Source organism: Micromys minutus (assembly GCF_963924665.1).
Source record: "Micromys minutus genome assembly, chromosome: 8".
Lineage (NCBI taxonomy): Eukaryota > Metazoa > Chordata > Mammalia > Rodentia > Muridae > Micromys > Micromys minutus.
In genome coordinates, this window is record NC_137977.1 from 31287965 (window position 1) to 31305904 (window position 17940).

At 35.5% G+C, this 17940-nt stretch overlaps 1 protein-coding gene across 1 annotated transcript in view; it reads left to right on the top strand.

Moving 5' to 3' along the window:
- Positions 1–17940, top strand: part of YTHDC2 (YTH N6-methyladenosine RNA binding protein C2) — a 64702-nt gene that overhangs the window by 36796 nt on the left and 9966 nt on the right. The window contains exons 18-25 of the mRNA XM_080919744.1: positions 2529–2634; positions 4306–4425; positions 4706–4978; positions 6711–6837; positions 8286–8491; positions 8756–8951; positions 14625–14734; positions 16266–16558. Coding sequence (XP_080775870.1) covers positions 2529–2634; positions 4306–4425; positions 4706–4978; positions 6711–6837; positions 8286–8491; positions 8756–8951; positions 14625–14734; positions 16266–16558 — 1431 coding nt within the window. The remainder of the gene's footprint in view (positions 1–2528; positions 2635–4305; positions 4426–4705; positions 4979–6710; positions 6838–8285; positions 8492–8755; positions 8952–14624; positions 14735–16265; positions 16559–17940) is intronic.

Sequence of the window (17940 nt, forward strand, 5' to 3'; positions counted from 1 at the left end):
ATCTTTGATCCACTTGCACTTGAGCTTTGTACAAGGAGATAAGAAAGGACTTATTTGCATTATTCTGCATGCTGATTGCCAGGTAAACCAATACCATTTGTTGAAGAGGCAGTCCTTTTCCATTGAATGTTTTTAGCTTGTCAAAGTTCAAGTGACTATATGTGTGAGGGTTCATTTCTGGGTTTTCAGTTCTGTTCCATTGATCTACCTGACTATCTCTGTACCAATACCATGTGGTTTTTTTATTTTATTTTTATTTTTAAACACAATTGCTTTGTAACATAGCTTGAGGTCAGGGATCGTGGTTCCCACAGAAGTTTTTTGTTGAGAATAGATTTTGATACTCTAGGTTTTTTGTTATTCCAGATGAATTTGCAAATTCCTCTTTCCAACTCTATGAAGAATTGAGTTGGAATTTTGATGGGGATTGCATTGATTCTGTAGATAGCTTTTAATAATATGAGCATTTTTACAATGTTGATCCTTCTAATCCATGAACATGGGAGATCTTTCCATCTTCTGAGATCTTCTTCAATTTCCTTCTTCAGAGACTTAAAGTTCTTGTCATACAGATATTTCACTTTCTTAGTTAGAGTTACACCAAGGTATTTAATATTGTTTGTGACTCTTGGGAAGAGTATCTTTTTCCTAATTTTTTTTCTCAGCATGTTTATCCTTTGAGTAGATAAACATGTTTATCCTTTGAGTAGAGGAAGGCTACTGATTTGAGTTAATTTTATATTCAGCTACTTTACCGAAGTTGTTTATCAGCTCTAAAAGTTCTCTGGTGGAATTTTTGGGGTCATTTAAATATACTATCATGTCATCTGCAAATAGTGATATTTTTGACTTCTTCCTTTCCGATTTGTATCCTTTTGATGTCCTTTTGTTGTCTTATTGCTCTGGTCAGGACTTCCAGTACTATGTTGAATAGGTAGGGGGAGAGTGGTCAGCCTTGTCCCTGATTTTAGTGGGATTGCTTGAAGTTTCTCACTGTTTAGTTTGATGTTGGCTACTTGTTTGCGGTATATTGTGTTTTTATTTTTTTTTAAAGAAATGTTTTTATAGTGAGATTGTATGTAGGTGCTTTGTGGAGGCCAGAAGTGCTAAACTGGAGCTGGAGTTTGGGGAAGAAGCTCTGTGCTATCTGCAAAAGTGATGATATGATGCTAGCATTCTTTCAGCTCTTTAGAGAATAAGTTCATTAATATTTTCATTTCTGTAAGAGAGAGAGAGACAATAGATAGAATTATTGTAACAGGTTGAAAACAGAGATGGACAACTCAAGATATATTAAAGAAGTAATATTGGGCATGTTTTTATATGTATGGAGTGAGGGGTAAGGGGTCATGTGGAATTAAGAATGCTGGGCTGGCAAAAAACCAAACCAAACCAAACCAAACAAAAAAGGCTCATATAAGCACTTGCCATGCAAGGCAGCAAACCTGAGTTTGATCCTGGAAACCCATGGTAAAAGGAGAGAATCTATTCTTAAAAGTTCTTTGCTCACTCATGCATATACTCTAAGGCATACCTGTACGCACACACACCCCACAAATTAGTAGAATTAAAAAATTAAATGTTCTTCAGGATGTTTTAGGAAATTGGGCAGTTGTTATGTTAGGTAGAGAAGTTGGTAAGAGAAGAGTTCTGTTGAGAATAATCAATCACCTTTCAACTGTCTTGAGTTTTAGTTGACTGGGAAGTCCACGTGTAGTTATCCAAGAAGCTTCTGAAGTGTAGGTCTGTAGTAAACATCAGGAGATTTGGGTGGATGGAAGTTGAAGCTAGAGGACCATTTTAAGATAACCTCAGATGATGAGATAATAGTATATGAGGACAGAGTACTGTGGTCCAACCTCAGAGAGACATTAGCATTTGTGGTGTGGGAACAGATAAAAATTCCATAGAGGACGCTGACTGAATGGGCAAGGGTGTAGTCAGGAAGTACCTGATAAAGAGAAGGGTGGCTAAAGAGTGTCAAATTTTGTGCCTTTGCTTTTTCTTTCTGTCTTTATTCTTTCTGGGCTGTGAGCTCCATAAGGTTGGAAGAATCTGTCATCTATCCCAGACACTAGTTATTTCTCTGATTAGAAGAACTAAAAGGAGACTTCTTCATTATCTTTCTGATGCTTTCCAAGAATCTGTGTCTCTGTGATGATTGAGTAAATGCCAGGGCTTTGTTGCTATGTAACCCACAGTTTGTACAACTCTGATCTTAGTGCTTGATAACATCTCAGTGAAAGTGACTAAATTTAAATTACTAAGCACTCATGCTTTGAATTTCACTTGATTTCAGATTTAGGTTACTAACTTAGTTTGTTTGTTTTTCGCTATAACTGTAGATGACATGTTTGTGAATCTTCGAATCCCAGAGCCCAAAACACCTTTTAAATGTATTCATAGATGTTAAATAAGAATGAGAATTCATATGCCTTGATCATGATTCATTTTTCTAATCACATTAATGTGAAGATTTATTATTACTGTCTTTCTTCCTTATCTGAGTCTTAATTTTATGTTTTAAGAGCTGGACGATGTAGACCTGGGATTTGTTTCAGACTGTTTAGTAGACTTCGATTTCAGAACATGCTGGAATTTCAGACTCCAGAACTCCTGAGGATGCCATTGCAGGTATACCACACAGCTCTAAGGCTTTGTCTGTGGATGAGGGACAGCTCCCACGTCAGTTTCTACAGATTGAGGTTGAATAAATCCAGTTGACAAAAAAAATTAATAAATTTTATGAAGTGGGATATATCTATAAAACAGATTTTTCTCTACAAATCTGACTGAACCTTCAGATAGTTTTAAAAGTTATTGGAATGCATTTAAATTATGGGAACCATTTGAGAGAGAGAGAGAGAAAGAGAGGGGGGGAGTGTGTGTGCGTGTGTGCGTGTGTGTCTCTCTCTGTGTGTGTGTGTGTGTGTGTGTGTGTGTGTGTGTGTGTGTGTGTGTGTACGCTAAATTCTAGCATTTTAAGAGTCTCCAATATGTAGTATGGACTTTGAAAATTCTAGATAGGATTAGGAATTAAATCATTTAAGTTGTAGAAGGCAATCCCAGCATCATAATGTAAGATGTTGAACCTCTGCCTTTGTAATTCTGTATTCATTGAGATCCCCAAATCTTCATTGCTTTTCTTTCAGTTTTCTGTTTTCATGGAAAACTAGAAGAATATCAGTTTGATTCTTTTTTTGAAAGATTAACTCAGATTTGTTTTATGTGCATGTTTGTGTGTCTGTATGTAGGCTTGCCCATGTATGTGGTGCCTTTAGAAGCCACCCCTCGGGGTGGAGTTGCAGAAGGCTGTAAGCTGCCTGATGTGAGTGCTGGGAACTTAGTCTGGCTCCAGTGCTGTGCAGCAAGTGCTTTTTAACACGGAGCCCCTGCCCAGCCACCACGGTGGTTCTTTAGTCTCTTAACCTAGGTCCTTGTTTCCAGTGATACAGAATCATGTTTTTGACATTCATATCCCTGTGATTTCCTATTCACAATGTCTCTTTGCAAGATTTGCTTTCTTCCTCTGATATATAATTAAAAACTTTGGAACCTAAATTACTAAATAAACTCTTCAAATGTTTCTAATCCTCATCCTCATGTTTCTACTCTTACCAGATTTCGTGTTTTTATAGTTATAATAATTTTTTTTTTGTTTTCATGTGTGCCAACTCATTTCTAAATTCCTTTCCCTTACTTATTTTATGATTAAACTCCTATTTTGTACATCCTAGTATAAGTGTCATTTCTTCTTGGAAACTGTCTTTGACTTCTAGCCTCCTTCTTCACTTCCTTCTGGCGTTAATTATTGTTTATGCACCGCCCTCACGCCTGTGGCACTCAGTATCCTTCATAGCACTTAGCACAGATATAAGTATAAATAATGATGAGCTAAAGTAATCTAAGGTCTGTCTTTCACTTTGCTATAAACCCCAAAAGAGCAGGCATATATCCATTTGTTGCATATGCCTAGCTGTCGAAAGCTAATGGGTATTTGTTGAATGGAAAAAGATGATAGAACGAAGTGGTGATAAAGGGAGGAAAATGACTTACTGTCTGGATAGTTTCTCTTTAAATGGTGTGGGGAAAAACTGAAAAAATGTTGCCAGAAGGGGCAGTGATCATTTTGGTATACGGTGATTGAGGGTGTTACAAGCAAGTTTCACTGAAGATGTTCCTCCCCTATTCCTAGACTTTGCTGGTTTGCGATTGGGACACATAGTACTCATGGTTTCCTTAATATAAAAATCAGTGTTACAGTTTTACTCTTTATAAGTTTTTTTTTGCCATTGTGGTTTACAGGAACTTTGTTTACATACCAAGCTGTTAGCTCCAGTTAATTGTACCATTGCCGACTTCCTTATGAAAGCTCCTGAACCACCTCCAGCTTTAATTGTAAGAAACGCTGTTCAGATGCTTAAGGTTGGTTTTTAAATTATTTTCTTTGGTTGTTTTTCTCCTTAAAATTTAAACTATATGAGCATATGTTTTAAATAATTTTATTCTTTTAAAAATTGTTACTTGTTCAGTACTTTAGTGCTTTTATAATTTAAAATAGTAGATATAATTCTCATATGTATACTTAATACAAAATATATTTTATGTGATGTGAAAGCAAACGAATATGTGCATTTTCATACTTACTGGGTTTTAATTTAAGCATCATTTTGGGCTATGCCAATCTTTTCCTCCTCTTACCTAGACAATAGATGCAATGGATGCATGGGAAGATCTGACTGAACTTGGGTATCATTTGGCTGACTTGCCAGTAGAACCACATCTTGGGAAGATGGTCCTGTGTGCTGTTGTTTTAAAGTGTCTGGACCCCATCCTTACAATTGCCTGCACACTAGCTTATCGCGATCCTTTTGTACTGCCTACCCAGGCCTCTCAAAAGCGTGCAGCTATGCTTTGTAGAAAGCGTTTCACAGCAGGGACTTTCAGTGACCACATGGCACTTCTGAGAGCATTTCAGGTACTATTACTTTTGTTTATTGTTAAACATGCTGTATTTAATACTGGGGAAGGTATTAGAAGTTTAAAAATTAAAATGAAAAGCTAAATACTCTGTTAATTTTGTTTCATCTGGGAAGTTGTATTTAAGATTTATTCTTATCTGTATGAGAATTTTTCCTGTGTGTGTGTGTGTGTGTGTGTGTGTGTGTATACTCATGGGTCCTCCACATGAGTAACAAGTGCTCTTAACTACTGAGCCATCTCTTCAATCTCACAAGTCATATTTTATCAGTAGAGCAGATGTGGATGGGGAAAGACCACGAGGCCTCAACCTCACACAGAAAAGTAGAGGCGACTGAAAAAACAGAGTGGAAGAAATATGTACATATGTCATACGGATTGAGCTGCTTATATTTAAGGATATGTATGTGTTTGTGTGTGCATGCGTATGTGTAACAATTACTGAAAAAAGAGGCCAGGAATATGAAGGAGAGCAAAAAAGAGGATATTGGAGAATTTGAAACTCAGTTGACACGATAGCAGTTTTGTATAAACTAAATCACAAGTCTTATTTGGTTATAAAATTTTAGACTTTGTTTCCCCCTTATCTTCTTCTAATTAGGTTATATGTATGCATATACATATTTGTATTTAATGTTTGAACGTTGCATACTGTTCAGCCATTATTTGGCAAAAATACTCTTAAAATTATTATTTATAGTAGCTGTTGCTACATACAGGACACAGAACAAAGACTGAAAGAAAATTACCTTAAATTTAGTATTATCTGTGAAATTCTTTATTTACAATATTTCTTTTTCTTGTGTACTTAAGACTTTACACCAATAATGTAATTTTATGAAGAAGAAACTAATTTAAAACCTTAAGAAAAAAACAGTGGTGAGATATTAAGTAAAGAAAAGGATGATAAGATGCCTCTGAGGAGAGAAATGCAATGAAATTTAAATATTTAGGGAAAATATTTCTTAAAAATTATTTCTTAAAAAACAAGCATCATTTTAAATTCTTCAAATATCTTGACTATAGGCTATGCCTCTCTCTACATTCTTACTTTTTTTCTTGTTTATTTGGAAAACTGTTTTAGGCACTCAAATACATATGTAATATCAGCAGTTTCAAGCTCTTTTATGATTAATATTAAGTGATGGATTGTATATTAGGATATTAGATAGTATATATTATAGAAACTTAGTAATAATCAGATACCTAGGATATTATTCCTGTGTGTGTTCTTTGCTAGTTCTTTTGAAAACATGAGATTAGATGTGCTTATTGTTCGTTATGTTCAAGCCAGAAGCATATTTGCAAAGGCCAGAGGTTTATATTGTATGGATGATTTCTAGTCAAATTAGGAGAGTTGCATAGAGGTATTATTATTTTTATTATTAGGACTTTTAGGATTTCTATATGTAAAGTATTTTAATGGGAAATACAAGTAGAAATCCTCTCACAGTTTTAACAAACTAGCTGTCTATACAGCAGCCCAAACTAGATCTATGAAAAGAATTAGTCTTACAGAGTTGGTTATTTAAATCGATTATAAAATGTTAGACTTCTGTAAAACTATCAGAATAGTACTTTACATTGAGTGATTAATACAGTGGGATTACTTTGTTGCCTCAGTTAGATGTGTTTGGTGGATTATTCTTGTTACATATTCTGTGGGGTTTTTTTGTTTGTTTGTTTTATTTGTTTGGTTGGTGTTTTTCTTTTTTCTTTTTCGTTTGTAGGCATGGCAGAAAGCACGAAGTGATGGGTGGGAGCGAGCCTTTTGTGAAAAGAACTTTCTTTCACAAGCTACCATGGAAATCATTATAGGCATGAGAACACAGTTGCTTGGTCAGCTTAGAGCATCAGGTAAGGTTTTCCTGCACAGGACACGTGCTTTTAATGAGACACCAGTTCTGTTCTCTTTACTTCACACTATATGTCTGTCTGTATTCATGAGCTGATGTGAACACTTCTCTATCCTCTGTACGTTCGTTTGTTGGTGAAGTAAAGTATTGCACTGGTAGTTTAAAACTATATGAAATATATCTGTAAAACTATATGAACATGATCTGTATACCCTTTTGATACTGTTAGCAGAGAAACTTTTTATTTTTGTTAATGATCAGTTTATATGTAATAAGTTGTTATATTTACTTTGGACTCTTCCAACCAGAACTTATTTAACTCCATGAAATTGCAATTATAATAATTTAAGTAGATTAATATGGCTGTTGCCTACAGGTGGAACACTGAAATGACTGGTAATAACTTGAAGGTGTCCAATTTTCTGATGAGAGGATTCTAATGTTACTGTTTTCCTTTAGAATGGCTTCTTTGAAGGTTTTGTTGTTTTTTTAAGTAAAATAGTTAACTGAAGTGATAATCATTAGTATACAAAATTATAGGTTAGCCAAAGTATTAGGGGGAACAAGATAATTGAGAATTTAGATTTGCTTTAAATATGGGGAGAATATGAAGGATTTTTAAAATTTAAGCATATAGCATGCATAATTAGCTATACTTTTAAAGTTGATGTCTGAGAAAATGAAAATATTGATAAAAGTCTAAAGAATGGTTTGTGTTTCAAGTTGTAAATGTGGAGAATATTTATGCTAGCAGTTGTCTTGGTTGGGTTTCTTTTGCTATGGTAAAGGCCATGATCAAAAGCAACCTGGGGAGGGATGAGCTTATTTCAGCTTTCAGTTGTCACATCACTAAAGGAACAGATAAAAGCTCTGGAGAAGTGTTGCTTGATGACTTGCTCTTCATTGCTTGCTCAGCCTGCTTTCTTAGCCCACCCAGGACCACTGCCAGAGATGGCACTGCCCTTTCCCATCAGTCAGCAATCAAAATACCTCACAGACTTGTCTACAGGACAGTCTGATGGGCGTATTTTTTTAAGCGAGGTTCCCTCTTCTTAGATGACTCTAGCTTGTCAGGTTGACAAAAAGCTAACCAACATAGCAACTGATCAATGGCGTTACTGAAGAATGTGCATATAGAGCCAGGCATAATAGTCATACACCAACATCCCAAATGCTCAGGACGATGAATGGGGAATCCATTGAGGGTCAATTGGGGGTTACATGTGATATCTTTTCCCAGTAACTTATATCCTTAATCTAGCCTGAACAGATCTAAGCTTTGCTTTATTAGTTTTATACTTCATACTTGCCAGCCTGGATAGTATTAATCATGGAGTTAGATATTACTAAATTTATATGTGCTTACAGTTTTTGTTGTCAAATGTGCATAAGTGTTAAAGTGCCCTTCACATAATAGAAAAGATTAGTGTGCTTTTTTTGTCCACCTAGGTTTTGTTAGAGCTCGAGGTGGTGGTGACATTCGGGATGTTAACACAAACTCCGAGAACTGGGCTGTTGTTAAAGCTGCGTTGGTAGCAGGCATGTATCCTAATTTAGTCCATGTGGACAGAGAGAATGTAGTGTTGACAGGGCCCAAGGAAAAAAAAGTCCGCTTTCATCCTACTTCAGTTCTCAGTCAGCCTCAATACAAAAAGGTAAACATTTTTAATGCTCTTAGACCTTGTGGTAGTGAAGATAAGCAAAAATACTCAACTACCTCTGCTTTAGCAAAAGAATTTGGAAAATGTGTGTAATAAAATACATTGCAAAAATAGTAAGGGAATATGTATTAACCAGAAGAGCAAAGGATTGTTTCAGTTTTTGAGTTACTAATGTGCATTATCTGTTTTACTAAAGAATTTAAAGTATTTCCAATAAATTAAAGGATTAACTTTTTTTTTTTTTAACTGTCTTACTAGATTCCTCCAGCCAATGGTCAGGCTGCAGCGATTCAGGCTTTGCCCACAGATTGGCTTATTTATGATGAAATGACCAGAGCTCATAGAATTGCTAACATCAGATGTTGTTCAGCAGTGACACCTGTTACTGTCCTGGTGTTCTGTGGACCAGCGAGACTGGCAAGTAACGCTCTTCAGGAGCCTTCATCCTTTAGAGGTAAATGTGGTATGAAGAAGTAAAAATCTGTATGAAAGAAACTAAGTATCATAAAAATACAAAAATCTGTGTAGTTTGTTTATAACATGAGACAAAACGTACTGAGTTATATTTGACAAGGTGAGGTAATTAGGAAATACAAAGGAATGTTTGATATAATGAGGTAGTTAGGGAGTACTAAGGTGTATTTGATAGTCAATTAGGAAATACTAAAGTGTATTTTGTGTATTTAGTGTACTGAGACAGGAAATAGTAATGTATTTCACTTTTGTTGAAATTTATTTTCAGTTAACAGGTTGTTGGTTTATTTTTATTAATATTACTGATGGGAAGATGTTTGTTTTCTGCTTGTTTAAATGATAATATAAATAAAGATAATTTTTAAAAGTAACTAATATTTTCAAATACTTTATATTTTATGTTTTTTTACCTATATATTTTATATTTCTAATGCTATTACTTTTTACATTTTCAGTTTTTTGTTATAATAGGTTGTTGAGTAATGATGCCCATTTTGTTTATTTTGTATGTTGGGGGTATATACGAATATGATAAATGTAAAAGTGTTGGGAGAATGTTAGAAGATAGCATAGGTGTCTTCATCTGTCACTCATTCTGCCTGTTCCTGTGAGCCAGGCTCCCCTGCACCTGCAGCTTGTGCTTTCTCTGCTAGGCTGGGAGCCAGCAGGTCGCCATGATTCTCTTGTGGGCAAAACACCTGGTTTGTTACTGTGTGTCATTGGGATTGTGCACTGACCATTCTTAACCATGGAGCTGTCTCTCCAGCTCATGCTACCACTTTTTGAAATTGAAGAACTAGAAGGACTGTAGAAAAAACCTAGGAGTTGTGTACATTATAAAACAAGAGGTCTTTTTAGATGTTTAAGGCTGAGATGATTAGGAGAGCCAAAGTGAAGTGATTTTAGAATGTGTTCAGTTGTCTGTGTCTATTAGAGTTCAGGAAAGAGGCGTGGGAAGTGCACAGTTCAGAGCTATCAGATTGTAAATATTTTAAAGACATGAGAAGGTTTTTAGAGGAGAGGAAGAAAGTGTTGAAGGTAATTTTTTTTTAAATGGTTGGCTCTTTTAACTGTTATTTGAATGAAAAAATATAGACTGAAATTTGTAAGTTGGGTTTTGACAATATGACAGGAGCAGTGTCAGTGACATGACAGGAGCCCAGTACAGTATGCGCCCTGTATACGCCCTTGATACTCTAACCCTGCAGTGACAGAGGCATCGGGAGTGTTGTAAATTCAAGGCCAGTCTGGTTTACACAGTGAGTTCTAGTCAGGGCTACACATAGAGTTACCATTTCAGCCCCACACACAAAAAATCATGGCAGGTAACTCCTAAGAGAATAGCTATGGTGGGAGTTTTGGTTCATTGCTATTGTTCCCTTTTGTCATTTATTTAATAATTTTATTGCTTTAAAATTTATCAAGTAATTACTTATAAAAAGCATGTAAATGTTATGACTCTTCCTTATATCCAGGCCATTCAAAGTAAACACTTCTTTCTTTCTTTCTTTCTTTCTTCCTTCCTTCCTTCCTTCCTTCCTTCCTTCCTTCCTTCCTTCCTTCCTTTCTTTCTTTCTTTCTTTCTTTCTTCATTTTTTGTTTTGAGGGGTTTTTAGAATGCTATTTGAAAAATAAAAGGTTTCCTTTGAACATTTGGTTCTGTTTGCTTTTCTTTATTTCAAGCGATAAGTCTCCTTATAGTCATGTATTTCTTATTGAATTATTTCATCTTTTACCCATTTACTTAATTTAGATACTGCTATTTTTCTATAAAAGTTGAATTATATTTTAATTTTATTACTATGAGGCAGTCTCTGAATACCCTTTCCTTTATCCTCTGCTCTATTTTTTTCCCTGCCTTTCCTTTAGACAGGGACAATTCTGGGTTAAAATTTTTAGATGGGTGGCCGCGTTTCTCCACTGGGGCCATGCCTATCTATTGGAGGTGGCCTCTTCAGGCTCAATGTTCCCGCTGTTGTGTAATTCTGCTAGTGTCATCCCCATTGGGTCCTAGGAGCCTCTAACATCCAAAGCATCTGAGACATTCTAGTGGTTTACCATGCCCCCCATCCCCAATGCTACCTATTTTTATTCATTCTCCTGGCCCTCTAAACCTCTCTCCTGTCTATCCCAATACCTGGTCCTGCACCATCTTTTTCTTTCCTCTTCCCTTTCCAACCCATGTAACTTTCTCCCATGATTATGTTGTTCTTCCTTCTAAGTGGGTTTGAAGCATCCACACTTTGGCCTTTATTCTTGTTAATCTTCATATGGTCTGTGAGTTGTATCATGGGTATTCTGAGCTTTGAGGATAATATCTACTTATTAGTGAGTACATACCATGTATGTGCTTTTGAGTTTGGGTTATCTCACTCAGGATGACATTTTCTAGTTCCATCCATTTGCCTGTGAATTTCACGAAGTCATTGTTTTTAATAGCTGAGTAGTAATCCACTGTGGAAATGAACCATGTTTTCTGTAGCCATTCTTCCAATTGAGGGACATCTGGGCTTTCCAGCTTATGGCTGTTATAAATAAAGCTGTTATGAATGTAGTGAAACACATGTCTTTATTATATGTTGGAGCATCTTTTGGGCATCTGGGTCTTCAGTTCTGTTCCATTTATCTACCTTCCTGTCTCTGTACCAATATCATACAGTTTTTATCATTATTGCTCTGTAATGCAGCGTGAGGTCAGGGATGATGATTCCCCCAGAAGTTCTTTTTATTATTAAGAATTGTCTTTGCTATCCTGGGTTTTTGGTTATTCCAAATGAATTTGCAAATTGCTCTTTCTAACTCTGTAAATAATTGATTTGTAATTTTGATGGGGATTGCATTGTATCTGTAGATTGCTTTTAGTAAGGTAGCCATTTTCACTATGTTAATCCTACCAATTCATGAGCATGGAAGATCTTTTCATATTCTGAGATCTTCAATTTTTTTCTTGAGAGACTTGAAGTTCTTGTCATACAGATCTTTCACTTGCTTGGTTAGAGTCAAACCACGATGTTTCATATTATTTGTGAGTATTGTAAAAGGGGGTTGTTTTTCTAATTTCTTCCTTAGCCCATTTATCCTTCATGTAGAGGAAAGCTACTGATTTGAGTTAATTTTACATCCACCAACTTTGCAGCAGTTACCTATCAGCTGTAGGAGTTCTTGGTAGATTTTTTTGGGTTGCTTACATATATACTACCATGTCATCTGCAAATAGTAATACCTTGACTTCTTCCTTACCAGTTTGTATCTCTTTGACTTCCTTTTGTTGTCTATTTGCTCTAGCTAGAACTTTAAGTACTGTATTAAATAAATAGGGAGAGAGTGAACAGCCTTGTCTTGTCCCTGATTTTAGTGGGATTATTTCAAATTTCTCTCTATTTAATTTGATATTGTATTATGTTTAGGTATGTGCCTTGAATTTCTGTTCTTTCCAAGTCTTTTAACATAAGGGACATTGTATTTTGTCAAAGACTTTTTCAGATTCTAATGATAAGATCCTGTGATTTTTTTTTTTTTTTTTTTTTGAGCTTCTTTATATAGTGGATTACGTTGATGGACTTTTGTATATTGAACCATAGAATTTTGTGAATGATGGTTTTGATGTGTTCTTGGATTCCGTTTGCTAGAATTTTATTGAGTATTTTTGCATTGATATTCATAAGCAAAATTTGTTGAACTTTTTTTGTTGAGTCTTTGTGTGATTTAGATATCAGAATAACTGGCTTCATAGAATGAATTATGTAGAATTCTTTCTGTTTCTCTTTTGTGGACTAGTTTGAGAAGTATTAGTATTAGGTCTTCTTTGATGATCTGAATCTATACCAAAATCATCTAGCCCTGGGCTGCTTTAGTTTGGAAGTCTTTTAATGACTTCCCTGTGGGAGTCCTAGTTAGGCCTGTTGTTGGGGGGGGTTAGGGGTGGGGGGTTGGGGAGGAGTGGGGAGTGGTGGAGGGGTAGGGGGTGAGTTTCTCCCCTATGAGCCTGGTTGTGATGGGCCTCCTGGCCAAGTTATGGGCTGGAAGGAACTAGCATATTTATGTTGCTTTTTTGAGAACTTTAAGATCATAGGCCAATATTGATCTGCAGTAATTTGGATTTTGCTTAATTTTTACAGTTATTTATTTTAGAAATTGAGCTCTTCTGAAGGTTGTTAGTTTTGATAATTTGTTTTGCTATGCAGAAACTTTTTATGTAGTCACAGTTTTCAGTTTCTGAGGCTTTTTTCCTGTGCTATGGGGATTCTGTTCAGGAATTTGGCATATGTCTTGAAGTGTTTTCCCTGTGATTTTCTTTATCATTCTAAGTGTTTTTGTTTTAAGTTAAGAGTGAGAGAAATATATCTAATTTCATTCTGTAAGTATGTAATCAAGTTTGTAAGTACTATTTGTTGCAAAGGTTTTTTTTTTTTTCTCCCTGTGAGGTTTGGTGGGTTTTTGTTTCTTTCTTTGCTGTTGTTCTTACCTTTGTCAAAAATTAGGTGTCCATAGCTGTTTGGGTTTATCTCTGGGTCATCTGTGGCATCCATTAGTCATCTGTTACATGTCTTCCTTTGTCACTATGGCTTCAGATTAAGTAACGTTAAAATCTGCTGTGCTCTTTCTGCTTAAAGCAGCTTTGTTATACAAGTTTGATTGTTTTGTTCTGCTTGTATGTGTATGCATTTTCATATTAATTTTAGAACTTTTTCTTTTAGCTTAGCTCTGTGCTGAATGTGTTCGAAATTTTGATAACGATTGCATTGAATCTATATATTGCTTTTAATAATATAGTCATTTTCACAATATGAATCCTGCCAACCTAGGAAAATGGCTTTATAGCTTTAAAGTTTTTATCCTTTTCAACCACATTTTAAGTTGTTTAGATTACTGTATATTTAGATTGATTAATCTTATACTATTTACTTTCAGAGCTGAGAAATGTAATTTTTCTGTTGCAGTGCTAAATACTGGTTTTGCTTTCTGTATTTTAATTTTTATTTTTCTCAGTGGGGTAGATTTGTATTAAAGTATTTCCCTCCCCATTTTGGGAGTGTTTCTCTTTTATCTGTACTACTTATTAAATAGTACTTATGTATCATTTTCTAGAATGCTTAAAGATGCCTTTTAAATTTGGAATTTTTAAGTTTTGGGTATATTCTATATCTTCTTCAATATAAGTCTTAATTACATTTACACTATATTTAGCATTTTTGTTTACCAGTAGAGTTAGTATGTTAGTGAAAGACCTACCTGTAATGCTTTGCTGCCATTATATTACTAAAATATTATTTGATAATTGTCCCTGTTTTTAAAATTTAGGAGTTATCTTATATTCGTCTTTGAATGCAACTCTTTATTTTAATTAAAATTCTTTCAGAAAGTTCAGTATGTTGTATTTATCTACACCTGTATTAAATTCAGTAGTACCTTTTGATATCTGTCATAAGGATTGGGCATATTTTGGGAGTCTTTTCTTCCTGCATTGGTTCTGGGCGTCAGACAAGACTTGTGCAGTGCTGAGTCTTCTTGTTTGCTTGAATTTTACATATTTAGATTAGGTTTATGCTCGAGTTGATTAGATGACCTTCCCACAAGTGGAGTATCTGTTCTGCTCTCTGCCACTTTGTAATATCAGATAAAGTGGTTAATTGTCCCACGTGTGTTGTGACAGCGGATGGCATTCCAAATGACAGCAGTGACAGTGAGATGGAAGACAGGACTACTGCCAATTTGGCTGCTTTGAAACTTGATGAATGGCTTAACTTCAAATTAGAGCCAGAGGTAAGTTGTTTATAACAGGGCATAAAGTCGATGTGAATTGAGATAGCATATTAAAATTTTTATCTTCAATATTGATTCTTTAATATTAAAAATACCTGTAACTTGGTTTTCAGTTTTTATAGACCCCTCATGCATTCTGTCACCATGTTTTTCTATCAGAGGATGCAGAACAACATAGATGCGGCTATTATCTCCTTCCAGTTCTGCTGCTATAGCAAAGTAGCATGGGCTGGGTAATTTTTACCAGCAGGTATTCAGTCTAAGATCAGGGTGCTGGTGAAGGTTACTCCTTTTGCCAGAAGACACCTTACACTCTGCCCAGTGGTGAAGAATGGTGTGCCCATACATGACGGCCAGCTGAAGGACAAAGATGACAGACTCCCTCTCAGTCTCTTCAGAACTGTGTAGTCATTGCCATCTCCGGAAGGTCTCACCATCCGGTGCACTTGCATTGTTTCAGTGTGAGTTTTACAGGGGTCAAAGCCATCTCAGCTATCGCAGCATTTTAGCATTTCTAGATATATGAAATATTGAGGATTGAACACAGAGCTCCGTTTATTTTCACCATTTCTGGAGAAAGATGTGAGTTCATTCTTTTTCTGTTTTCATAACTGAATTGGGAGAGATAAAATTTTATAATTCATATTTAAGATTTTCTTGACAAAATTGTCTTGACAAAAGACCTTTTTTCATTGTAGGTCTTTTTTTTTTTTTAAATAATCATTCTCTGTTCATTTGGAGGGGGGCAACCAAGCTGTGAGTGGTCAGCACGGGGTAGGTTTACTCTTGACCGCTGCTCTATTTTTTCATGTATTTATTATGTAAGCATACTGCAGTGTCACTTCCCTTCACACCAGTCAAACTGCATTTGCCAAAGGCCACTGTACCTTCCGTGTTACACACCAGTCTGTCTTTGACAGTTGCTCTCACACTTGCTGCTACTGAGTACCGACTCCCATTTCAATCCTGCATTCCCCATTTTTTTTCTCCTCAATCCCGCTCCAGATTTTTTTGTCTTACGTAAACCCTTTTTCATTCTTCTGCCTTTGTAGTCATTTCTTTACATTTTAGGTGCTTGTGTTTTCAGTTTTCTACTATGTGCCTTGCTCTTTGCTTCATTCTCACTCTGCATACTTTCTGCTAACTTACTGTTCTGTGTAGATTTAGAACTGAGAGCACTTACGTGTCTCAAGTCTATCCCTATATTAGATCTTGTGCATCTGTTTGCTTCCCGGGCGTCACCGTGGAAGGTCTGTCGATGCTCAGTGTGCTTTTCCTTATTTACCTTCGTGCTGTACATGCCGTACCTGCAGCGTTTACTGTTCCCTGTATTTGCTGTTTTGTTCATTCTGCATCAGTAGTGCCTAGAATACGATGGCTAAACTTTCATGTCTGAAACAGAATGAATGAGATGATAGAAAAGTATATTGAATGTAACATAGTTCTTAGAGACAGATGTAGACCATAACTAATATAAGGACACTTCTTACAAATGTAATACACATTTTGCTTATATTTGACTTGACTACAGGCCGCCAGTTTATTGCTACAGCTCAGACAGAAGTGGCATAGCTTGTTTTTACGCAGAATGAGAGCGCCATCTAAACCTTGGTCTCAAGTTGATGAAGCTACCATACGAGCAATTATAGCTGTTTTGAGCACTGAAGAACAGTCTGCAGGTTTACAGCAGCCATCTGGAATTGGCCAGAGGCCAAGACCCATGTCTTCAGAAGAACTTCCTTTGGCTTCATCTTGGAGATCCAATAATAGTAGGAAAAGTTCAGCTGACGCTGAGTTTGCTGATGGATCTACTACTACAGAAAGGTGAATCTGCAATATTTTTTAAATGGGTACACTTTCTCCAGGACAGTGAACTAGTTATACTATTTCATAATCACATATAATGTAGGGTACGTAAAAGATCACAGTAAAATGAAGTTTATTAAAGATAATTTCCTGTAATTACTAAGGGTATAAACATGATTTTAAGCAGGTGCTTATGATTTAATGAAGCTAGTCATTAAATGTTGCATAACCAAAATTTATAAATTTGAGGTCTCCTTGAAAGATAGCAAATTCTAAAATGATACATCTTAGTGGACATGGGGCAGATGACATTTTTCCTAGATGCCTAGCTGGCAGTGCTGTTTAAAGAGCAGCTGCCTTACCACTACCTGGTGTCATAGTACCAGCTAGCATTCCCACCGAAGAGCATGCTGCCTGTCAGTGACGCACTGCATGCCTGCTCCATGTGAGGACAGCAGGGAAGAAAACACATTTTTTTTTTCATTCTAACAAAACTGCAAATTTTCACTTGCCAGATATGTAGATTTATTTAAATCCTGGTTTTGAACTTGGTAGGGTGTTAAGAGTGTATTGTTTTTGTTTTTTTAAAATATTGCTGTACAGAATATTTCCTTTTACCTTTTAGAAGAGATTAGGTCAGTGCTACTGTGAGATGCCCAGCATATTGGGCATGCCTTTTTCCAGATTACATCATTTAATCTTACACCCTGTTTATGCTCTGTGAATTAATAGTATGCTCTCCTGATTTGATTATATCTCTTGTTTTTGCAAGAGTGTTTTTAGATGGTATTAGAAACCTTACACTGCAAGCAGAATGTACCATCTGATTGTACTACAGAATACATACTATACACTTTGTAAAAATTAAAATCTTAAATGATATATTTATGGTATGTATAGAATTTTAAAACTCTTAGAGTTCATCTAAGATAACCTTTTATTTATTCAAAATATTCAACTAATTACTTTTATATAACATTCAAACCATAGCAATTATCAAATGTAATTTTTTAATGTAAACCTGGAATATAAAAAGAAAACAATTACGATAAACTTTTAATTTAACCAGTATTTTAAAGTTCAGAGACATGTACAGGATTATATGCTAGATAGCTGTACAGTTATTGTTGTTGTACTATATAGATTTCTGTCTGCACTAGTCCAGTATTCTTCCCATGTTAGCACAGTATAATTTTTAGTAGTGTTTTATATAATACCATTTCTGATTTTTCAAAATGTGATTTATTTCAGATTTTAAATGTACATTATAGTCTGTGGATTTGGTTTTTTTGTTTGTTTGTTTTGTTTGTTTTTTGTTTTTTGAGGGGGTGGAATTGGTGTGTGCATGTGCGGCGTGTATGTACATGTGCGTGCAAATATCAGAAGTTGAAATTGGATGT